General features: G+C 43.2%; 1 protein-coding gene across 3 annotated transcripts in view; it reads left to right on the top strand.

The window, feature by feature from the left end:
* The window catches only part of ASXL2 (ASXL transcriptional regulator 2), a 133,084-nt gene that overhangs the window by 99,729 nt on the left and 8,544 nt on the right, over nt 1-24,811 (top strand). For all 3 annotated transcript variants that reach the window (XM_062573357.1, XM_062573358.1, XM_062573359.1), the window contains 6 exons: nt 543-669; nt 6,088-6,228; nt 8,392-8,555; nt 14,502-14,598; nt 18,110-18,215; nt 21,879-22,596. In XM_062573357.1, the coding sequence (XP_062429341.1) occupies nt 543-669; nt 6,088-6,228; nt 8,392-8,555; nt 14,502-14,598; nt 18,110-18,215; nt 21,879-22,596 (1,353 nt within the window). The remainder of the gene's footprint in view (nt 1-542; nt 670-6,087; nt 6,229-8,391; nt 8,556-14,501; nt 14,599-18,109; nt 18,216-21,878; nt 22,597-24,811) is intronic.

Raw genomic sequence — 24,811 nt, 5'->3', positions numbered from 1 at the left:
GCCCTTAATAAGCTGTTTTCTGAAACAAAGGATTTTAATTTCTTCCCTTTAGCGCTTTAGCCTTTATTACTTTCCTAATTAAAGAAGTCTTTCCTAATGGTCATTGCCTCTGTTGAATGTTTTTAGTAAGTTGCTACTTGTTCCTCCAGGAGATTGAAATGAGTTAAGTTATGGTACTTTTACTTTGAAGTTATTTATATAATTGCTTTCTGAACCAACTCCAGATTTAGAATTCCTTCTCTTTGCATTCTCTGGAAATCATTTTTCTGTCAAACAGCACAACTTAAGATGTTCTGCAACCATCAACTTTTTGCTTTAGATGTGAAGGTAGGATATGTCTACCTGTAATACAGTGTTTAAATGGGCAGTATTAGTATCCCCATACGAATAGTGTTTCAGAAGTCAATTAAAACTTTTGACCTAGTTGTAATCAGGATCCAGTTATCAGGTGCTATGAAACAAGCTGTTTGTACTGCATGCTAGTAACTGCACAGATTATTTTGAATTTCTCTTTGGTGATGTTCTTCTGTCCTCTTCGCCAGGCCTTGAAGCAACAGCAGCAAAAGCAACAGCAGCAGCAATGCAGGGCCGGCATGCCCGTGTCAGCTAATCAGCACGTCCTTCTGAAGGCTGTAAAGGCAGCCAGTGACTCCGCGCCGGCAAAACCGGGTACGTGGCAGGGACGCCCCTGTGTTCCCTTTGCTGTCCTCTCTCTGTAACTTGCCTTTGCTTGTTTCTAGGGGATGAGAGAAGAAAGTACCCTTTTCATACAGCATTCTCTTTGTTTCTGAAATATTTTGGCTTCTGTGTTTCTAGCTTTGACTTTACTAGTAATGCATTCAGTTAAGAGCAGATCGTACTGTGCAGTTGTCTGCTGAAGAGCCACTTTCTGCGGCAAGTATCTTCCTCCTGCAGCTGCCTGTACACCATAGTCAAGTCCTCCTCATGGCTCGGCATAGTAGATGGAGTTTCTTCTAGTATTTAGTCTTCTTTCCAGACAGTCTTTTCATTCTGTGGGGTGATTTAACACCTCTTGTTGCAAAAATCTATGTTTTTATCTCATAGACTGCATTAGAAATTAATGAGATCGCTTCTCTTCTTCATTCAACAGCACATTAGCTCCCTTAGCAGCAGCAGCATTTCATGAGTTATCATATAGTCTTAGTAGCTTCCTCTAGCTAGGTATCTCTAGATTTTTTTCTATTTAACTGCTTTCTTGGATAAGCTCCTGGTTCTGTAAGCAGAACTTAAATGATTTTCTCTTAGATGTATCAGATCAGGCACGTGCTTGGCTTGGTCACCTGTGTCCAGCGCTGGCTGCTGGCAGGAGGAAGAGAGGACTGGCTCTTTGGGGGCTGAGATCTCTTCCAGAGGACGAGGGTCTCCTCACCTGGTTCACAGCCCCACTGGTTCTGATCCTGCGTCCCTGTCCTCTGCAACACATACACAGTCCCTGTCTGTGCGTGCACTTCTGAAGTCCTTGCGCTTACCCCCATCCGTTACGTTAATTTGAACGGATGTGTGTCAAGCTGAGACACTTTATCTGTGACACTTCGTCCCCTCCCCCCATTTTTTCCATCCTTCACTCTAGATTTATTTTACTGATCTTGAGTGATCTCAGAAAGATGATGAAAACGTAAGTGTTGAGAGACAGGCAGGGAGAACGCTCACACTAAAATATCTCTGCCAGGTGTTCTCCCTCATAGGCAAAGTGGCGGAGAGTGACAGATCATGAAGGCTGCCTAACGAGGGGGGAGGAAGTGACCAGATCACAACAAAATTATAGCTCCAAGCTCAAATCCTAAGCTATTTTCAGTCTTCTTAAACTGACTTTTTGGTACAGCCTGATAACCTCAATAACACAGTGAACCACTAGCTACAGATGGAAACGGTGCCACATGATTATTATTATCGTAGAGGCAATTATCCCGATTCCAGACCTAAGAGTCCTTCCCCTTCCAACCAGCCAGTCCATCAGCCAGCAAGCCTGTGCACAGGACAAGAAACAGCAACTGCCTGTGCAACCAGGAGCTGCATCTCCGCTGCTAAGTTACTCGGTGCCGAAGCGGCAGGCGTCAGAGCTGGGACTCGCTCACCCCGTCCGCTGAACCCCCAGCGCGGCTGTGGCCCGGAGCGAGCTGGCAGCCTCCTCGGCAATCCTTGGCATGGTCTGGGGCGAGCACGGGCCAAACCCCCTTCCCTGCAGGCAGGGTGGATGTGGCCACCGTGCTTGGGGGAGAGGAAGCTTAGCAAGGATGTGAACGTGGACGATGTGTGCCAGCTGGCATCAGGGCCAGGGCAGGGTTTGGTAGTTTTGGTAATTACACTATGACTGTTTAGCTGAAAGCTATATTTCACTGGTCGGGTGAGAAATTCCATAGACTCGTCAGAAACCAGAGTACCTCTGAGAGCTCCTCCTCAAGCCAGGATCTAGTGTATAGTCCTGACAGATGTTTCTTCAGTCTGTTCTTAAGGATCTCCAATTGCTGCAAAGACCAAAAACTCCTAGGCAGTCTGATCTCTCCTCCTCTGCTTACTTTATCTTTAAAATGCTTTTCTCAACCTCTAATTAGAATTTTTTTTTGTTGCTCTGATTTAATTCCAAGATTTCCAGTCCTACCCACTGTGGATACAAAGGCCAGGTTATTTGATTTCTTGTCTCTACATCCTTTAACATAATTGGAGAAGTTTCCTCGTCTCCTGTTGCCTTTCTTTAGTAGATTTTTTCTTCTGTGTTATAGTGTATTTATTTATTTTCCCATTTTAAACAACCCTAAAGAATTCAAATTGAAACTAATCTGTTCTGGCTTGGTGGTTATGTACTGCTGGAACGTTTTCTGTAACATCTGTTCAGACGAATGCAAGGTTGAGGCTGTGCTCCATATATCCAACTGAAAGGAACAGGCATATATTGTCAGCTATACTTCATGCATCGTTTAGTACCACAGTAAGTACTGTGGGCATCTAACAACAGATGATGTTGCCTGCTGTTCCCAGGCAGCTTTTTGTAGCTCAGTCCCTTTCAAAAAGATTAAGGGGGAAAAGGTTAATCTCACTTTGCTTGTTTGAAAATCAATCCTAAGCTGTGCTTGTGTCGTGTGTACCTGGGCTGCTGTGCTCCAAGAAGGAAGCCAAAGTTAATCCAGTAGAAGACAATGCCATTCCAGTAACTGCATTTAGAAAACACAGTGCCAAGTGTACAAAGTCTTTACTGCAGAATTAGAGTTTCGAAGCCTTTCACAGTTTCTCTGCTAAACAGGATTGAACCTGAGCAGTTCATCAGCACAACAAGCAATTTTTTTTCCTAGAAGACCCCATCTCCAGAGCTCCTTGCCCCTGCCCCAGAAGGAATTGCATCTTCCCTTAGGGAAGTAGCAACACTAGAAACGTGGTAGGGACTGAAACAAGGAGGATGTTGCCATAATATTATTAACTAGCCCAGTCATTATTAAAACAGACTGATGAAGTAAGAACTCCAACTCATGTTACTTAGAGCTCTTACAGGATTGTTCTGTGATTCTGAAGGGCTTGTGCATTCCCCTGGCACTTCCCAGGCAGCACAGATCTGACCTCTGGGCCGGGGGGTTGCAGCATACTGATTTTTCTCCTTATTTTGGTTTTACACTTCCTAAAGTATTGCCACATCTACTTTCTTCATGTATGAATTCAGTTATTTTATTCCAGCATCTCTATTTTCCTCTTTCTGAATGCTCTATGTTTTGCTGGTACATCATGGCTGGAAGGTGTCCTGCATTCTGCCTCTCAGCCTGCCCAGCCTTTCTGGTACTACTCTGAAAGCAGGTTTCTAGTACCATAGTGTAGCTCAAGTTGGAAGGGGCCTCAGGAGGTCTCTAGTCCAACCTCCTGCTCAAAGCAGGGTTGGCCTGAGCTTACATCAGGTTACTCAGATCTGTATTCAGTGGGGTCTTGAAAACCATCAAAGACGGAGATTGTACAACCTGGGACAACTCTGGGTCCTTGCTCCACTGCTGGACTGTCCTCATAGAGAAAAAGTTTTCCTCATATTGCATTTAGCTTATGTCTGTTTTCTCTTGTCATTTTGCCATACATCACCGTGAGCCTCGCTCTGTCTTGTTAACAGCCTCCTTGTAGGTATAGAGGGGCTTCTATCAAGTGCTCCCACAGCCTTCTCTTCTCCAGGCTAACCAAGCCCTGTTCCCTCAGCCCCACTTCACAGGGCAAAAGCTCCAGGCCCCTGAGCGTCTTGGTGGTCCTCTGCTGAGCTCACTGTAGTTAGTCAATGTCAGTCTGGCATCAAGGGTCCCAAAACAGGATGCAGTATCTGGATGTGGTCGAAGGAATGCTGAGTGGAGAGACGTAGTCACTTCCCTCGGTCTCCTGGCTGTGGCCCTGTTTACCCAGCCCACGATGCTCTTGGCCTTCTCCAGTGCCACAACATGCTGCTGGCTCATGTAAATGCTGATGGTCTTACTCTCCTTCGCGTGCCAAGAGATATACTCAAGAGGGGCTCCCACCCAAGGATAAAAGTGGGGCTGACAGACCTGTGTTTTCTCAGATTGCCCTTTTGGCCTTTTTCAAAGATAGGTGCAACATTTTCCTTTCTCCTGTCATGGGTAATCTTCCCTGATCTCCGTGACATTTCAAAGATGATAGAGAGTGGCCTCTCAAGGACATTGGCAGGCTCCTCCAATACCCTTGTGTTCAGCTCATCCAGTTGCACGGGCTTGCTCAGGAACAGGCGAGGAGATTTAAAGATTGTGAGGGACACAGAGAAGGAAGGATCAAACTCATTTTTCCTGTAGTCTCAGAAAGAACTCTCTTCCTCAGTTTTTGCTAAGGCCTTATTAGACTTACTAGGGGTTGAAACAGTGTATGTTCATGCAGCCCTCAGTTGGACTGTAAGCTGATTACAGTAAAAGTCTTTGAATGTTGCTAAAACATGAGGGGCTCTTAGCTGTTTTTCACTAGCGTCCATGGAGTCCTTTTGCCCTCCTAATAATATAATAATTCACAGAAATGGCTATGGATATACTGAGATGGAAAAGTAGATTAAACATTCAAGTAGAGAGAGAAACGGTCTTCTGACAGAAAGCAACGTACAGACTGCACGGTTTTAGGGGTGTGTTTAGTCAGAACTGGAACAGCTACTGGAAGGAAAAGAGGGAAGGGGGCCAGGAGAAAAGGGAGCGAGAGAGGCAGATGGGGGACAGAGCTGGCATTGATAGGCTAAATGATGGGTCTGAGAGAGTTGGACCAAGGAATTAATTAGTGCAGGTCATTAATCAAAACTAGCATTCACTTAGTTTGCGACTTAGTCGTGTGTTGCTGAGTTTCTCTTCTGAGGCCTTGGGACTTGAGCAGCTCTCCATGATCGAGTGAATGCCTGTTACTCCATGCAAACCTAAAGAGAGCACAGAGAAGACCTGCTCATGCTCTTATTTCACTTGAGAAGAGAGGAGAAAGGAAGGCGGGGGAATCGAGGGAAAAAACGCTTCCCACCAGCAGAAAAACATAGAGCTAAACAAAGGAGAATGTGGGTGGCGCTGATTTGTAAGGAGAGATCTCAGTGGTGAGATCTGTCTAGTTTGGCTGAGCAGTGACTTTGGAGGAGGACATGAAAATACCTCTGAATATTTGAAAGAGGAGGAGGAATTACTGAGGTTGGTCTAAGAGAACAAAATCATGAGCAGGTAAAATTTAGAAAGTATGCCCAAGGTTTCAAGAGATTTTGCCTTACAGTAAACTCTACCAGATCCTAAAGCTGTGCCTGGAAGGAAGCTTTAACAAGATCGTTACTGGATTTGGTAATGATGGGAAATAAGATGGGACTAACTGAGAAGTAGATTCAGACAATAAACAAAATTGGTTGTGCATCTCTTTGTTTTGTGATAGCCTGATGGCTACAAAGGCTCTTCTGCTTCTACAGCCTATTGGAAAATAAGAGCTACAAGAGTAAAGGTGTATAAGTGTCATAGAACTGCTTGTCCAAGAGCTACGGGGATTAGGGTATTTGTGTTAAAGAATCTTTGCTTCAGGCCAAACAGATGTGTCATGTAATATTTCTTTGTATCTCCCTATGTTTAAACGTTTCAATTTCCTGTGCAGCTTGGGAAGGAAAGCAGTCAGATGGACAGTCCAGCAGCCCACAGAACTCCACCTCCAGCTCCTCTGCCTCTGTTAAGCTGGATAACTCCTTGCCAGGGTTGGGGAAGAAACCCTTCCAGAGATCTGACAGGCTCCATGCAAGTAAGATATTTATTTTTCTACTTATAGTTGCTCACAACATCAACATCAGTTGCTCTGATGACAGAACAAAAGCTCAAATGGGAAAACTGATTAAAATGTATTATTTAATTCCATTACTAAAGTGATTTCTGGAAGATGCTTCTATTACTCTGTGTGAATTAGGAGGGATAATTCACATCTTACATATGCAAATAAGCCTTTGCTCATTTCTTGTCATCAGGGATTTCTGTTTATGAAATTGCAGCTTACTATTAGAGAAGAAAAAAAGGACTTGCATTATTTAGCAGGCTTTTTAATATACTTAAGGTACTTGGGTAACGTAAAAAGAAATCTTTCCCAGATATTTGTACTTCAAGCCCCACTGCTACTTGGTATCCTCCCATGCACTGAAGTTAGGTCTTTCTCAGCTCTCCTTACCTTTTGTGGTTTCTTTTACATACACCAATGATGGAATTGACCTCGTTGAACTTAAGGCTGAGCTGAGGTCTCCATCTGTGCTGCTCACCCCAGAATCCCTTTATCACCAAAAAACAGGCACATTTCAATACTGTTTGTCCTACATGACGATTTCACTTCAGTGCCAGATTGCTTGCACCCTAGAAGGACCTGTTCCTCTCTCAGGGGTGTCCAGGCAGCTAGATCAGTTGTAAACGCCTGTATTTAGACGTTTACATTAGGTGGAATGAAATGCGATATTGTTATTTAAATGCACCTTGGCTTGTCCCTGGAGGCCACAGGAGTGGGGGGACAATATGTGCACAGCCCGTACGCTCTTGTAACATGCTGGCCCCGAATCCCACCGGTTGACACGTTCCATTCACCATCTGTTCTGCGTTCCCTGCGATTTCCCCGTTCCCCATCCTCCAGCTTGTAAGTGACCCTTCCTTTGACAACAACCAACCGTAGTTTAATGAAAAGCTACTGATTAAATTTAGTCACCTTTACCAAGCTTAGAAGGAGGATGTGGCCTTGGTCCTAGTTGTGCTGTCTTCATTACACATCTCCCTATCACAATTGGCCTGATTTGTCAACTTTTTAATCTCATTTTCGGGAGCAAATTGACCTTCTCTCGCCAGTGTCTCCAGGCTCAGACACATTAGCAGTGCCATGTGGGATAAGGTTACCTTTGCTATTCTTACCGTGAGTGTAAAGAATGGATTGCAGTCCATCGAGCTATTAACTTTCCAAGCTCTAAAGTTCATGTCAATAAAATACTGGAAAGAAACAAGGCAGAGGGACACTGAGGTGCCACTCCAGGCACTTGGAGGTGCCAGCTCTCACCCACATGGGTACAGTGCAGCTAGCTGCAGACACCTGCTCTGTAGTTTAGGTTTGGCTCCCACTTTAATTACAAAATTCTGCAACTGAGGTAGACTTAATCTGCAGAGCTGTTTTCTGGATGGATTCTAAGAGAGCAGGCCATCTTTCCCTGACGAAATAAACCTCTAGGAAAAATAATCACCATCATCCTTGCAGTCAGGAGGAGCAGAGTCTGTCTTAATATTAGCCATTTTTCTAATACTGAAATTTTAATTAAAGCGTCATAATACACGACTTTTTATGCATAACAGGCAATGGATGGATCCAAAGGAAAAGGTGTGCACGGTACAAGTGCATTCTTCGTTATTTTTTTCTGAAGTTGGAGCGCATACATGTAGCTGGCTGTAACGTGAGGGTTAATGCTGAAATGTGGTTTGCAAACACAGAAAAGGAAAGAAGAGAACAGTTGCACATTTTTACTGCTGTATGTAGTGTTGTGGTTTCTAGACAGGCGCAAGAGGCTGCTGAATTTTTCTGAAATGCTTTTGCTGAGAACGAAGTAGGAGTGCCCCAGCAGAAATCCAGAGGAACAGACTGACCTTAACTAGAAGCTTAAAATAGAAAATTAATGTGGTTAAAAACATTTCTAAAAATCCTCCTGAAAAAGACTCCTTGCCAGTCTCCACTGAGATAGCCAGGTTTCCTAGAAAAGTTAGGTGAATTGACACAGGGCGCAATAGAAATTTTCTCTGCCAGAAAAGACCACCTACGTTATTTTCTTAACCTATTCTTTAATTTTGAAATGAGTTACCAAAGTGAATGCCTGAGGCACAGTGAACTCCGTAAAGGAACCTTCAATCCTCCCGGGTAAGACGCTACTTAGGTCTTTGCGGTTCTTTGCAGGGCAGCTGAAGAGAACAAAGTGTGCCGAAATTGATGTGGAAACCCCTGACTCGATCCTCGTGAACACAAACCTGCGGGCCCTGATCAACAAGCACACGTTCTCCGTTCTGCCTGCGGAGTGCCAGCAGCGCCTGCTGCTGCTGCTCCCCGAGGTGGACCGGCAGGTAGGTCGCGGTGCCGTCGGAGAGTGGCCGCGCTCTTCGCCATCAGTGCCGCCTCTGGGCATCGCTGACCGGACGTTCACCTGCCGCGTTAACGTCGGATGGGGTAGACTTGATCTCCTCTGTACGGTGTGGAAAGAATCGGAAGATTCTTCAGTGATTTATTTGGGTGTTTATTGCTGCCTGAAAAAAGAATTCAGATTAGATAGACTAGTGGCTTAATCCCATTCAGTGAACTCCCTGTTCCCGGTTACGGTGAGAATGATGTTTCTGTCATGTTGGACTTGACAGGGGCCAAGAGTGATGGGAATGGAGCAGCCTCCGTATCTTCCTCCCGTTCTCTCTCCAGCCCCCTCCCAAACTCTTCAATATAGGCTTCACCCTATGACCTTTTAGACAGGTACCTTCCCACATTTTGCCTAAACTGATGCTGTAATTTAGTTTCCTCCTCTTCTGTTTTTCATTACCCTACGTTACTGTGGTAAAATACTGAATTTGGTATAGTGAAAACTGAATGATTTTTCTGTCCAGATTGCAGAGTAGGCTGGACTTGCTCCAAAGAGCTTGTGTCCTAACCTGGAACACCTACTAGATTAAAGGCACCAAGCATGCAGTGAAGGTCTGCTTTGGATGCACTTTGCTTTGTGGATTATCTGTTTAAGTCCTTGTTGTGTACTAAAAGAGGGTTTAAAAATAGAGAAGTTTCCAGCGAGGAGGAATGGGTTCCTTTGTTCTAGGAGTGGCAGAGAAGAAACAGTGAAGGTTTTCACTGAACTCTTCATTTAACTGGTTAGGGGTAGCTGGAACAATCAACATCAATAACCAAGGAGCAAGAACTCAGCCTTCAGTACTGAAAGAGCAGTGGAGGGCTCTATTGATAAGCCAGTTGTTTTCAAATCATCAGGATCTGAATTTCGTCCTAAGGGATACATAAAAAACTGACTGAAGCAATCTCAACATGTTAGCAGTTTTCTTTGACAGCTTGTGGAAGACAAGGATGGTGCTGATAGGCAAGGAAAAAAACAAATGTTGCTCTTGCATGTAAAAGGAAGAAAAAAATGAGAGTTCAGGAGCATGTACAGTCTGTTTATCTGAAGATAAAACAATCTATTTGTAACATAATTAAAAAGAAATCAGCAATAGTTAACTTTTTTTTTAATTGTGTCATATAATCTAATGGTTTGATCAGTATGTTACTCAGTAGGCACTGTGAGAAGATAGAACAGTAGGTGTCATGTTTTGCTTTTTGCAAGGCTTTTGACACTGCTTCTCATAAGCTAGAGAAAGGTGGCCTGGATGAAGCTACTAGAAGGTGAACACAAAGTAGCTTTGAAAACTAATCCTGAGTAGTTATTAATGGTTCATTGGAGTTCTTCAAAGTTCTGTCCTGAGAATGAAGACACTTTCAATAAAAGCTGGAGGAGAGAGTGGAGCGTATGCTCATTATACTTGCCAGTGACAGAAGCTGAGGAGGACTCAAAGAACTGCAGATAACATGACTGAATTCAGAAACAGTCTTGACAGGCTGATTATGGAGTAGGTTTTCCAGCAGGAGTCCAGCAGATCACAAGCTGAATATAAGGCAACTGTGGTGGTGGTCTGTGAGCATCACAGTAGGATGTACAAATACGAGCAAACACTGTGAAACATAGGAAGCTAGTTTTCCGTTGTATTTAACTTTGGTAAAGCATCAGCTGAAGTACTTCATCAGTTGTTGGTACCATCCTCTAAAAAAAATGTGCATCAGAATGTAGAGGAAGGCAATGAGAATAGTCCGAAATCTGAGTCATAACAATACAGGAAGATGGGGAAAGCCGGGAGGTGTTTAGCTGAAAGAGAAGACAGTCAAGGAGAACTTGTCTTCTGAGGTTTTAAAGGCCGCTGCAAAGAGAAAGGAAATAATCTAATCTTTTTGCTCATAGTAGATAGAACAGGATGGAATGGTTTTAAATTACAGCCATTAAAAATCAGATTATACATTTAAGGAAATGTTTTGAATCTGAACTGGCTGGATCTTGCTTCTGCTTCGTTGGAGGTGGTTGCAAACACATTAGACAAACCTGTGCCAGATACTAAATGTGAGTGATACTGCTTTGGGAAGTGGAGTAGGCTGGATGAGCTCTCAGAGTTCAGTTCAGTTTTTATTTTTCTATGATTCTAAGGTGAGTGAGAGGAGACTGTAAAGAGGACATAAAAGGACCATAATTTAATAGCTCTACAGGAAGAAGTAAGTAGAAACAAAGTTTTATTTTATATGTATGTTGTTGTAGTTCCTATTCACATACATCCTCAAGCAGCTCAGCTTTCAGCTACTTGCCACAATTTAGGCAAGTTGCTGAGTGGTACTGGGTCGGTGAAGATTTTCCAGTGAATGGAGTAGCCTGCAGCTTGGTCTCTGTCATGAGTGAGAGTTAGGTAAGCGCAGGCTGTATAAGAGAGAGTAAGAGACACAAAAGGTTGGAGGAGCAGCACGGAGATGCCAGATTTGAGATCTGTGCGTTTGGAAATGGCTAGAGTCTATAGATAGAACTGGGCCTTCTCTCAATGTACAACTTCAAGTCATGTTTGATCAATGATTTGATAAGCATATAAATGTTTCTAAAGGAGATCAAGATGGAATTTCTGTATTCTGCAGGGTACTTGCTTTCATTTACTGCAGTGTTTTCTTTCATGTAACAAATGATAAGAACTAGTACTCTCTTCCTTTTGTTCTCCATCAAAAAGCCAGACTAAATCATCTTTTCTGGGGAAGAGCACTGATCACATTTTAGTTTGGATCCTGCCTTGCTAAAATAAGTCTTTGGGGAGCAAAAGAAGGATATCTCTTTCCTGTTATCCTGTTCATGTGTTACCTCTTCAGCATTCCTACCGCATTGGCCTGGGAGCTTCCGAATAAAATGGGACCCTGCACTGTGCTTTCACTTAATTGTACAGGATACCTGCAGATTTAGAGGCCTTAACATATGTGTCTGGAGCCATTTGAAATGTCCTTTGGTATCAAATCTGGCTTCAAGATATCACTCCATAAAAAATTTTCTGTATGTCCTATATCAGATCTGTGAGTCCTTGCAAGTATTTTACTTTGTGATGTCTGAATTAGCACTAGATGGCTATGGTTACACACCTTAGTCACTCCCCAAGAGTCTACCTCTCAGCTAGTTTCTTTAGGCTTCTTTCTCATAAGTGGAAATCTAGCTAGTACATTCATCAGCATGTGGCAAAATACCAGTGTCTACTTCAGAATGCGATGAACTGAGTCCCGATCTCCATTCACTCTGTTATGGAAAACTAGTCTCACCGGCCACCATAACAGGGTCCGATCTTAGATGCCCGCTGAGACAGAGGTTTGAAACTAAATTAAAGAGAAATAAATTTTAATGGCACACAGGCAGTAATTACAGCTTGAGCTTGGTGTCTCTGAAGAGGGACCCTGAACAAAGAAATTCTTGGGCAATTAAACCCTTATAATCTAAGTCCTCCCCCGCTTCATGTGATAGTTTGGAACCAGTCATAATATTAGAGTTCGGGGTCTTCCAGCTCCCAGTTGTCCTTTCCATAGTTTCCAGGTGTGTGTCCAGGTGTTTACTTATCTCATTTCTGCATAGTTGTGGATGCCTCTTTTATTCCCTTGATGGCTCTTTTACTCCATTATCTTGTCTCTTGGAACCAGTCTTTGTGGTTACTTCCTACATAGTTGTCTGGCTCTTCTGCTTTCTTATCTTGTCCTCCAGAATCTTGTGGTTCCTTTGTTTCTTTCTTCTCTGTCCTAGATTAAAGTCTGTCTCCCTGCCAGTGCTCATTAATGCTAGACTGCTTATTTCTCTCTACAGTTCCTTATCTTTCCATCTTCAACCAGCTCTGGGGCCTTCTTAAGAAAGTTCACAGCTTAGAGCTAAGGCTTCAGCAGATTTAGCTACTAATGCTAAACAAGTTAAGCTAAACCAAGTGACTAACCCTAGACAGCTTCAGTCCAATATTCTTTAACAACTTAGTTTACTAGATCACTATTAGCTGTTCAGGGAGGCTACTTAGATGTAGATACTTACAGTGCAGACATCTGTGTTTAGCGAAGTTATATCCATCCTAGAAGTTGTGCTGCTCTTTGACTCTTGCAGCATGTTAAGAATGCATGTGGGTCTGGCAGCTGCACCCTGGTCTGCTTTACAAAGGGCACTTTGCTAAACAGATACTGTTCTTCTGAAGTTTGGAGGAGTTGTAAGATTTTATGTTGCCTCATAAATTCTAATCGTCAAACAGTGTTTATCAGGGACTTGTTAGACCAAGGCTGATCCAATAAATATTTGAAGAAATCGCTTCATAAGTCCTGTAGCCTTTGTAATGATTAAGTATGTATCAAAATATGAATTGATGGAGTTTGCAGCTGGAGTTTACTGCGAAGAAGCTCAGCAGCAGATGGCAAGACATTTCTGTCTTGACTTCTAAGTTTAAGTGTCCTTGAATTAAATTAGAATTTGACTGAGAACAAATTTTGACTAGCTAAATAATAGGCTTGGCTCCTGAGCTGACAAGTTTTACATTTCACTGTAGTAAAATTCTTAGAGCAGCCTACCACATCAGATGGTGATGTGTTCCTCAAGGAATGTCAAAGCCTTTGCTGTAGTAAACAGGAGAAGAGGTGAAAGTGTGGGATATGCCAGATGCAAAAGGTTGCGTATCTGTCCTGTTTTGCTTGGCAGTGACTCAGTCTGAGCTCGTAGAGACGATGCTTCTGTAGAACAGAAAGACAAATACTGCTGTGGGCACTTTGTGAACCAGGGCCCAGCGAACCCTTCAGTAGCTGCTTCTCTTCCAGTGCAAGGTACTAGCAGTACCATATGTTTAGGAGAGGATAGTATTATGAATTCTGCTCCCTGCAGTTATCAATATAGATTTAGATTATAAAATAAATCTCTGCTTTTGTAAATCCCTACAGTAGCCACACAGCAGCTCCTCACTTAAAATTTCCAGCTCAGTCTTCCATGTGCAACCTTCTGCTACATCACTTCCCTTCTTTTAAATGGAATTATCTGCACACAAATACTGCCTCAGTAGAAGCAACATTTCTCTTTACCAAATCCTGCATCATTGAAAGTTTGCTGCACAGATCTCCCAGCGTACACAGACAGAGCTTACAGTTGGACAGTTAGATTTTGTTTGTTTATTCTTATTTATTATATTTGTAAGAAATGGAAGCAGAATTGTTTTTCTGGCTTACTGAACAGTATGTGGGGGTTTTGTATTTCTAATAGAAAAATTCTGTGTTTAATTCTGTGGGATGAAAAGCAAAAGGAAACCTCATATATGATTTCTTACACTTGTTAGGATTTTGCACAATGTTTCAGTCTTGGCCTTATGTTCTCTTCACGATGTCCTGCACTATCATATGCATGTCCCAGTTGGTTAATTGCTATTATAAAGACTGAATGGGTTTTGAGCTTCATTTGTCTCTTATTTTTCTCGAAACATCCATGGTTATGATTATAATCATATGAAAGTCATTTTTTAAATGATTCCTTTTATGTCCCTTGATTTGCCTGCATGTGCCTTTTTCTGCTCCCCAGAAGAGAGCAGGGCTGTTGCTTTGGACAGAAGCTCAGTGATACCTTGCATTCATTCTGCAGGGCAAAAGGCATCTGCAGAAGCTTTTCAGAGGCCGTGCTATTCCATTTCCGTGTGCTTCTCCTTGCCACCTGTACCATCTGGTTTGTGCAGCAGCAGGACTATAGAGGACTTGGGCTTAAGTGAGGATGAGGAAAAATTACCAGAATCTCCTGGGACACAGACTTGGCTTAGCACAGCCTTCAGAAGGCTGAGCGAGTTAAAGACAGCTTCTGGAGAGATATGTGGCAATGTTGGGACTCCTGCTCTGTTTTCAGATCGTGTGTGACAATGTGTGACACATTTGCCTTTTCGGTTAACTAATATGAGTTGCTCTGTCATGTTTTCCAGGTTGGGGCAGATGGTTTGATGAAGCTGAGTGGTTCAGCACTCAACAACGAGTTCTTCACTTCAGCTGCCCAAGGCTGGAAGGAGAGGTTGTCAGAAGGTAAATCCTGACAAAGAAGTAAAATGAGAGAAGAGAAAATGGTGTGCTGAAGTGACTAGGTGTGGTGGAGTTTCCTAGGTGAAGCTGGCCTGTGAGAGTAAACATGAGTCTAGAGCTATGTGGATTGAAGGGGGATGCAGTGAGTAATTATCTTTGAACTTGGCACATGGCAAAATGACTGAATATCTGGACAAAATGAGAAAAGAAATATAAATGCTTAAAAAATGCTGGTGAAATGACAGTAGGGATATGTTATCCTCAAGTTGTGGTAGCTAAATATAGCCCCCTGCTAAACTCAATAGAGTAAGGTAAATTATATTCTCAGAGTGATACTCAGCAGCAGCAGCCAGGTCAGCTAGCCACACAGTTGGTTCTGGCAGTCCTGTGAGCCATAATTTTTTTATATACGTTAAAGACAGCCATTTATGAAGCAGTAGGGCTGCTACACCTTCAACAAGGGGAATTATTTCCCTATATTGAACTTGGACATGTTTAAGTCTGTGATTTGATCAAATATATAATCAGAAGTACATTCATTCAGTATGGGTAGACACCATTTCCTCTCTAGATCTCAACCATTGAGCCTGTCATCAGAGTTTCTGATAAAGACTAGCACCAGTCATGACATGACATGAAAGTTGATCTATTTCTATACGGATTACTCTATTTTCTGGTTTATGGCTGTGTCTGTGCTAGTAAATTGAGTGGTACCAACACACAGGCAAGGCATTAGATGAAAAGGATTTCTTGGGATCCCCCAATTTGAAGGGAGAAAATTGCTTGAGGAACAAACTAAGCACTGATAAAAGTATCAAATTTCTATGAATCTTTTTAAAGAATCCTCTCTTTGGTATTGTCGTTGTTGGAAAAGATAACTAGTTTGTCCAATAACTAGTGTGTCCAAGAGGGCACAAGAGAACTGCTGTGAGAACTAGATAAACCTTTGGAATTAATTAAATTTGAGGCTGAAGGTCATATTTCCATCATGAAACATCTACAGTTGTGGGGAAAAAAGTATTTTCCTATTTTCTAATGATAAAATCTTAAAATATTAACACACAGTCTCGCAAACTGCAATAGATATATTTGTGAAATGTGCACCTCAGACATCTTGCAAAATTTTTGTTTCCTGCCAGCCTGTGACTGAGTAGCATGAATTGCCAAGAATATTTTTTGTCATTTGTGCCTGGCAAGAAGTTTTCGATATTTTGATGGAACGTCACCACAGCCATCCATGACTGTCATTGCAGAGTGATGTATTGCTGTGCTCTCTGCATAGGCAACATCTTCAGTTCCTTCAGAAAATGGCAATTATATACCTCTGTACATCTAATGTGTTTGTGTATATATTCATGTTTGTTTAATAAGCAGTATTTGACCTAAAGAACATATTAGCCCTTTCTCCTATTTATGTTAACCTGATCAGAAATCATGCATTCTGACTTGCACAGTCCTTGATTAGTTATCCCCCAGCTATCCTGGGAGATGTTGTCTCTTCTGGTATAGTATCATGGCTGATATTATACTCTGAGCCAACTTATTTAACGGTTGAGAGTTCCTAGCTCAGCAGTGTTGAACCTCCAAACCTGGCTTTTGTGACTTTAGTAACGTATAACATACCTCAAGGGTTTCCAAGGCTTTGTAAAAGAAAGGAAGTTTAGCAGAAGAAAAGAAGGAGGTTTAGCAGAAGAGAATGATGCTGGGGGGAGAGAGTGTTTTGGTGTGGGAAGGTTTTTGGCAGCCTGTTTTTCTAAAAATTGCAAAAATTTTGAGGTAGTGACAGCTGGAGAATTAAACCTTGTATGAACTGTTTCAGAGGTCACAGGATCACAGCTGACCCTGGGTTTGAACACAAGATCTACATTGTGGCAAGCTGTTTGGTAGTGTAGGATGTGAAATGAAGAAGCATCTTCATCACTGGTGCTAAATTTAGAAAGGCAATTTCTCATACTGGAATTTGTTAAGGCTAATCAGGCGATTGCAAATCCTTTGATAGCTGATTCATTTAAGGAAGTTTTGATTTCTTCACCCCCTGGGAAATTACTGCTTTCTCAGTAGTGTCAGTTCAGTATTGTGCGTGACCACGTTCTAAAGAACTCTGCAGCTGGTTTGGTTTATCTTCTCTGTTGGAAACTTGTGGATGTTACTGGAAGACCTTTTCCTTTCCTTTCCTTATTCCTTTCTTCCGTTAGAGTTCACCACCCCCTCACTTGTGCTCATGCACCCGAGAGCTGCTTTTATAAGCAGAGGGAGGTCTATGAGCAATATCCTTCCATCCCAAACAAGCAATCAAACTGTGACTGAGGAGGACTTCTTAACTGTCAGAAGTTAAAATGTTGAACATCACAGCAGAGGCTTAACATTTCCAAACAGTTGCAGAGGATCCTAGGATGGACAGAAGAAATTAAAGCCTTCGTTTTACATACCATATCTAAGAGTTATAGCAGCTACTTGAGTTCCTGTGATGCAGAATTCCTTCAAGACTGAAGTGCAGTTTGGAGAAAAGTGGTATAGACACATTTAAGTCAAAGCTGCTTAAAACTAAGTTGATCAGCTGTTTTGCTAATGTTTTGTCTATGATCTCCATGCAAAGCTGGTAACGTACCAAGAAGCAAAAGCTTCATGGAATACTTAACCATTTGTATGATATTCAGTAATGATAGATTGTGACACTAGAAGAGATTCCCAGAATGCATGTTAAGCTGTCTGGGAAGAGTCTGTTCTTCCCTGGATGGAATTTAATACACAAGACTTCATGCAAGAAAGATGAGACAAGACAGACTGTAAAACTTAGGAATTTCTTTGATGAGTAGAATTTCTAATCTAGATAAGCTTTCTTGGGAAGCATTCAGGAGTCACAAGGACTGCTGTAAACTGTTCGCCCTCGTTCTTCTGGCTAATTCATATCTTGAGGATCTTTGGAAAGAAAATTCTGAATTCCTAGTTGTTAAGGCTAGGATTACATTTGTTTTGCTTGATCATAACCTTCTACTTCCACTTGTTCAGATGTGAGGTTATTTTGTGTTTGGCTGAAGTAAACCTTTGTTTTGTATCACCCTCAGGGTTATCTTGTGTTAGCAGCAAGTCCAGATGAAATTATATTGGGGAATATTGAGCTTTTAGAGGCAAATTCAATAAAGTGATATATGCTGGCATTCACTGGGAATTTATGTCCTGATCTCTTTATGGGAACTCAAAGGCTGGAAAAAGGTACCTGCACAGCCAGAGTGAGAAGGTATCTCCAGGGCCAGAGCGAGAGTAGACACTGACAGGGAACGTAGTTCTGTCTGTAAGGCATGAGCGGTTGCATATCCGCTGCAAGGAATAGGCAGCAGAAAACACAGCAGTTCAGGACAAATGCTGGAGTATCATGAGTAGGGCTATAACAGCCTCGGCAGGACAGTTCTGTGTGATAGCATCCTTTAATCAGCAAGCGAGAAGGCTCCTGCATTTGTCCTAATTCATCTTACTCCTAGCTTTCCTTGCAGATATCCTTTATTGCATTTTACAGGTGAGTTTACACCGGAAATGCAGCTAAGAATACGTCAAGAGATAGAAAAAGAAAAGAAGGTGGAGCTGTGGAAGGAACGTTTTTTCGAGAGTTACTATGGTCAGAGGTAAGACTTCAACTGTTTTTTAACTCCCTCCTTTCTTACCTGTCCAGGAGTATCAGTTCTTAAGTTTTTGGCTTACTCTCCTTTAATAAACATTACTTTTCATTGGTCCTGTAACAAGGTCCAGTTTCATCACAGAACTAAGAAAGTATCTTCCGAGTGATCTAGGTCAGAACCAGTTTGTTTGCTTTCCATGATTTCTAACACTTTAACCTTGATTTGAGGATGTGATTTAGGCTTTACACCCTTAACCTTTCCCACTCCTTACTCTGACATTTTGAGAAGCTCTTCCCTCACTGTTCTTTAGTGTAATTCCAGGCCTCTGAATAATCCATGGGTATATGGTAACTGGGTGTACTTTAACTTTTACTTTAACTACAACTCAGTGAGTCACTTGCTATATGGAATCCAGTGTATTTCCCCATATCTTGAATGGACACCTACTTGGCTAGATTCCCAAGTCTGTATTTCACTTAGTTTCTTTTTGCTTCAAGATCTTACTATCTTTTTGGAGTGTGGAGAAGATCTTAGGCTTCTGTGTGAATAATTTTACCCTAAGAAAGTTGAAAATGAACAGATGAATATAAGTAGCTAATCAGGAATTTCTCTCTCCTGCATCTTTACAGTTAGCTTTTATACTTGTCATTGGACTATTAGCCAGTCTTCTCCCTCCCATTCATTTGTGATGTTTTAACCCTCTACAGCATTTGTCTTATTCTAAACCCTATTCTTAGCTAAGTTCCATGCTAAGTTTGGGGCTTCGTGGCTGAGTAGGAGGCTGGTATGTGTGAACATATATATGACAAATTACAGTAATGAGTAAAGGAATACACATACTTATCAAATAACCAGTTTGAGAATGCAGGTGATCTTGCAAGTGGCATTAGCACAGAGCATTACTCATTTACCTTACTGAATTCTCTCAGAGTTGAAAACCAGAATATAAATAATTTTGGCCTTCTATGCTGGAAGATGAAAACATGACAGCATTATTCTTCAAGCTTTAGGCTCTTCTAAGGGACAGCAGGACAGTGTGGATGTGTCTTGCAGAATGGCAGTACTAGAGAAAACTGAAGGCCTGCGCTCTGAGGTTCGCAGAGGTGAAAGCTGTTTTACCACATGAAACACCTTTGCCAAGAGCGGCTTTTGACAGTAATAATGGTTCTGAAACTATTGCACGAGAAAGTGTTGAAACTCAAGTTTGTAAGAGCTTGTTTGGTAGCTATCAATCCCATAGCAGTCTTCATCAGACTGGCTTCATCAGACTTTACAGATTCATGACTGGGCAAAAAAATAAATTTGATATTTACTTAAGAGAGATGTATGAATTTAATCCCATTAATCCCAAATCTCTCTGGGAATTAGATTCTCAGTTTGTTCTTTTCATCCACAAAGTAAGAGGGATGAACAATAGAGTGAAATACTCCCAGGGTTTTGATATGCAGGAAGGCATATGTTACATGTCTTTCAGATAGTAGGTTTTAAACTTAGCTATTAAATTCTGTATCACTGAATCACAGAACAGTTGAGGTTGGAAGGGACCTCTGGAGATCATCCAGTCCAACCTCGCTGCTCAAGCAGGGCCACCTAGAGCATGTTAGGCAGGGTTGCATCCAGGCGGGCCTTGAAGATCTCCAGAAGAGACTCCACAACCTCTCTGGACAACCTGTTCCAGGGCTCCGTCACTCTCACAGTGAAGAAGTTCTTCCTCATGTTCAGGTGGAACTTCCTGTGTATCAGTTTGTGCCTCTTGCCTCTCTTGTCCTGTCACTGGGCACCACTGAAAAGGGTCTGGCCCCATCCCCTTGACACCATCCCTTCAGGTACTTGCACACATTGATAAGATCCCCCCTCAGCCTTCTCTTCCCCAGGCTGAACAGGCCCAGCTCTCGCAGACGTTCCTCACAGGGCAGATGCTCCAGTCCTCTAAGCATCTTCATAGCCCTATGCTGGACTCTCTCCAGTAGCTCCATGTCTCTCTTGCACTGGGGAGCCCAGGCCTGGACACAGCACTCGAGATGAGGCCTCCCCAGGGCTGAGTAGAGGGGCAGGATCCCCTCCCTCCACCTGCTGGCAACACTCTTCCCAATGCAGCCCAGCAGACCATTGGCCTTCCTGGCCACAAGGGCACCTTGCTGGCTCATGATCAGCTTGTCATCCACCAGCACTCCCAGGTCCATCTCTGCAGAGCTGCTTTCCAGCAGGTCAGACCTCAGCCTGTCCTGGTACATGAGGTTATTCCTCCTGGGGTGCAGGACCCTGCACTTGCCTCTGTTGAACTTAAGAGTTTCCTCTCCACCCAGCTCTCCAGCCTGTCCAGGTCTCTCTGAATGGCAGCACAGCCATCAGGTGCATCAGCCACTGCTCCCAGTTTGGGATCATCAACAAACTTGCTGAGGAGGCACTCTGTCCCTTTGTCCAGGTCACTGAGGAGTAAGTTGAACTGACCCCTGGGGGACACTGCTAGCTACATGCCCCCAACTAGACTCTGCGCCTCTGAGCGCAACCCTCAGAGCTCTTTCTGCCAGTTCTTAATCCACCTCACTGTCCACTCATCTAGCCCAACTTCCTAAGTTTATCTAGGAGGATGTTATGGGAGACAGTGTCCAAAGCCTTGCTGAAGTCAAAGGAGACAACACCCACCACTCTCCCCTCATCTCTACCCAGCCAGTCAATCCATCAGAGAAGGCGATCAGATTGGATAAGCAGGATTTCCCCTTGATGAATCCATGCTGACTACTCCTGATCACCTTCTTTTGCTCCACATGCTTAGAGATGACATCCAGCATGAGCTGTTCTGTCACCTTTCCAGTGATGGAGGTGAGGCTGACAGGCCTGTAGTTGCCTGGCCTGGCACAACATCTGCCAGCTCCCTCAGTACTTGTGGGTGCCTTCCATCAGGGCCCTTGGATTTGTGGGTATCAGGTTTGCCTAAAATATCTCTAACCTGATCCTCCTTGACCAAAGGAAAGTCTTCCTTTCTCCAGACTTCCTGTCTTGTCTCCAGGCTCTGGGATTCCTGAGGGCTGCCCTTAGCAGTGAAGACTGAAGCAAAGAAGGCATGCAGTAATTCTGCCTTCTCTGTATCCTTCATCACCAGGGCCCCTGCCCCATTCAACATTGGGCCCACGTTTTCCTTAGACTTCTTTATGCTACTGATGTCTTCGAAGAAGCCTTTCTTGTTGTCTTTGACATCCCTTGCCAGATTTAATTCCACATGGGCCTTAGCCTTCCTCCTCTCATCCCTGCATACTCAGACCAACATTTCTATATTCCTCCCAAGTGACCTGTCCCCTCTTCCATGTTCTGTTTGCTTCCTTAGTCTGTTTGAGTTTTCCCAGGAGCTCCTTGCTCATCCAGGCAGGTCTCCTGCCTTCTTTGCTGGACTTGTTACTCATAGGCATGCACAACTCCTGAGCTTGGAAGAAGTGAAGCTTGATGATTAACCAGCTCTCCTGGACCCCGTTCCCTTCTAGGGCCCTATCCCATGGGATTCCTCCAAGTTTTGCTTGGAATTACTAGCAGCACTGTAGGTTTTCAAAGACTGTGGTATAATATTTGGGGGATTGGACATATTTCATTAGGGCGTGGTATGTAGAGAATCATAAGGACAGTATGCTTTTTAAAAAATATTTTATAAAATAAAAATTTTGTTTTCCTTTTTAGTTCTGGACTAAGCCCTGAAGAGTCCCAGAGACTGACGGCAAATACGAGTCCTGCTGAGACAGAGACTGGAAATCTAGCAGCTGAACAGCCAAAATGCATGCCAGCTGTTCTGGCACCACTCAAAGAGGAGATTACTTCTCCATTAGAACCTAAAGCACAAGCAGTCCAGGAAGCACCAGCAATGAAAAAAGGAGGAGAGGAAAGAAGAGAGGACACGCAGCCAAAACCAGCCAAATCTGCAGAGGCCTCAGCTTCCTCAGATGGCGGTGCAGTGAAACCTAGTGACCATTCTCTCTCCAGGCCTTTAAAAGATAGCGGAGAATCCATCCAAGAGAAACCACAAACTGCCATTAGTCAAAAGCCAGAAGAAGAGAAAAAGCATGCTGCGTCAAAAGAAGTATTAGTAAAAGAGACTATGAGTACCTCAGCTTTGGCCCCAAGTAAACCAAAGAGCCCTGAAGCAGGTGAAGTAGTAGCAAGCGTGACTAGTCAAGTGACTACTCCAGAAACACCAGAGAAGAAGTCCCCTGTAAATGAAGAAATGGAAGTCAGTGTTGAAGGCCATAAGAGGAAGTCAGAGAGTCGGGAAGAAGCTCTAATCACTCCTGAAAAAAAGGCACGTGTCATGGAGAATTGTCAGTACCAGCAGTCATTTCGGACCCAGCCACAGTCCTTTCCTGCAGCTGGGACCCAGGTGCCACGTGTACCCCCACTCAAGGTAAAGAGAACTGAAGACAGATCCATAGAGTGGCTTTATGTTGGTCAGTTTAGCTGGGAGATCTCACAAAAATGCTTTGTCAGTTCAATTCTATCAATGTATGTAAATTTTGTTAACCGCTTATGATAGTAATGAAAGTACTTGATCCAAAAATGTGGAAGCATAGCCATTTGCTAAAGAGAATCTGCTGGCTGGCTAGAGAAGTTCAGTTAAGTCTCTCTTGTACACATGCATCTGTTACAAGATACGTTGGCCAGAAGCTTTGGCAATTTGTGAAAGCCCAGGAAGGACTGTAACAGGCAGTACCGTAGAGCACGATGCATGGGCCCTGGGGAGAGCTGGGGGGGAGCTGCAACACTGTAATAACAGAGGAAGCTGCAGCCCAGGAGTGCCCAGAACTTTGCAGATGTATGAATTTTGCCAGCAGTACTGTAATAGGCCCAGAAAGAATGATATCAGCAGCTTTCTATATTGTATCAAGCCAAGAAACTGAGTTATGTACCTGAGATTAAAACAAGACCACCTAGTAATGATATCGTTACCGTTTATGCCAGCTGAATGCAGTGTGCTGTCAGACTAAGCAGCAGGGAAAGACTATTTTAGGGAACATTGGGAACATCTCCATTCCTAAAGTCCTTTAGCTGCTGAGGCTCAGCAAGAATCTACATATAAAAGGAAACAGACAATAAATTACCCTAGAATAGGGAAAATGGAAGCATGAAAGAAAAGTTTCCAGCTTGGAAAATGCTATTCTCTTGCAATTGAGATCCAGCTCATGGGATTACACACTTGGTACTAAACCTCCGGGAAATACCCAACTGGCAAATAATAAACAGCCTCTTTTCAGACGTTGGATACTCTTTCAGTCAAAGCAGCTGCAAGGCTGCATGTGCACAGATAATTCTGATTCTTTCTTCAGTGATGTTATACTGAACAGCAGATACTAAATGGATGAATCAGCACAACACTATTTTTTAGTCATATGTGAATGAATATGCAGTTTGATTTTTGTAGAATAGAGTCTATGCTTTTTCTACCTAGAATTTCCTCTATTTAAAATTTAACTCCCTGGTTTTGAGCCTTAAGCATAAGTTGTAAGTGGAAAACTGCTTAGTTACTGTACTACTGTATCTTCTAGGAGTTCTGATCTCATATTAAGATTCTTTTATACTAGTCAGTGTCAAACAAAATTTAAGAAATGGTTCATTATTTAAATTATGTTCACTAGTAAATATGGCACAAAAGTAAGGAAGCACTAATGAAATTTGTTAATGACACAAAATTAGGGGAAAACTGTCAATAAAAAAGAACTGGAATATCACACAGGACAGATAGTTGACCTTCCAGTGTGATGTAGTAAACACGGGAGGTAATTTAATAACACAGAATGTATTGAAAGGTGATTGAAAATAATTTCTTTGGTAAGGTAAAAGATATGTCATTCCTCAAAAAAGGAAGATGTGGTGAACTGGTTCATCAGAAGACAACTGAGAGTCAGCCAGGTATCGCAGATAAATGAAAACAAACGCAACCCAAAAATATACTCAGTGGAGACAGAAATGCAGTAATAGCGGGTGCCCTGTCCTGATCCCATTCGGTGAGGAAGGGACTCGCACCGGGAGAGGGAGCTGGGATGCCGAGGGGAGCAGCGAGCGTGTTTCAGGAGAAGGGGCTGAAGAATGCCTGGGCAGCTTGCAGCTCTGCAGAGAAGGACCTGGGAGTGCTGGTGGATGACAAGTTGACCGTGAGCCAGCAATGTGCCCTTGTGACCAAGAAGGCCAATGGTCTCCTGGGGTGCACTGGGAAGAGTGTTGCCAGCAGGTGGAGGGAGGTGATCCTGCCCCTCTCCTCAGCCCTGGGGAAGCCTCATCTCGAGTCCTGTGTCCAGTTCTGGGCTCCCCAGTCCGAGAGAGACATGGAGCTACTGGAGAGAGTCCAGTGTAGGGCTACGAAGATGATCAGAGGGCTGGAGCACCTGCCCTACGAGGAACGGCTGCGAGAGCTGGGCCTGTTCAGCCTGGGGAAGAGCAGACTGAGGGGGGATCTGATCAGTGTGTACAAGTACCTGAAGGGAGGGTGTCAAGGGGACGGGGACAAACTCTTTTCAGTTGTCCCGTGTGACAGGACAAGAGGCAATGGGCAGAAACTGAAGCACAGGAAGTTCCGCCTGAAGGCGAGGGGGAATTTCTTCCCTGTGAGAGTGACGGAGCCCTGG

Source organism: Rhea pennata, chromosome 3 (genome assembly GCF_028389875.1).
Source record: "Rhea pennata isolate bPtePen1 chromosome 3, bPtePen1.pri, whole genome shotgun sequence".
Taxonomy (NCBI): domain Eukaryota; kingdom Metazoa; phylum Chordata; class Aves; order Rheiformes; family Rheidae; genus Rhea; species Rhea pennata.
This window is presented reverse-complemented; position numbering and strand designations above follow the sequence as displayed.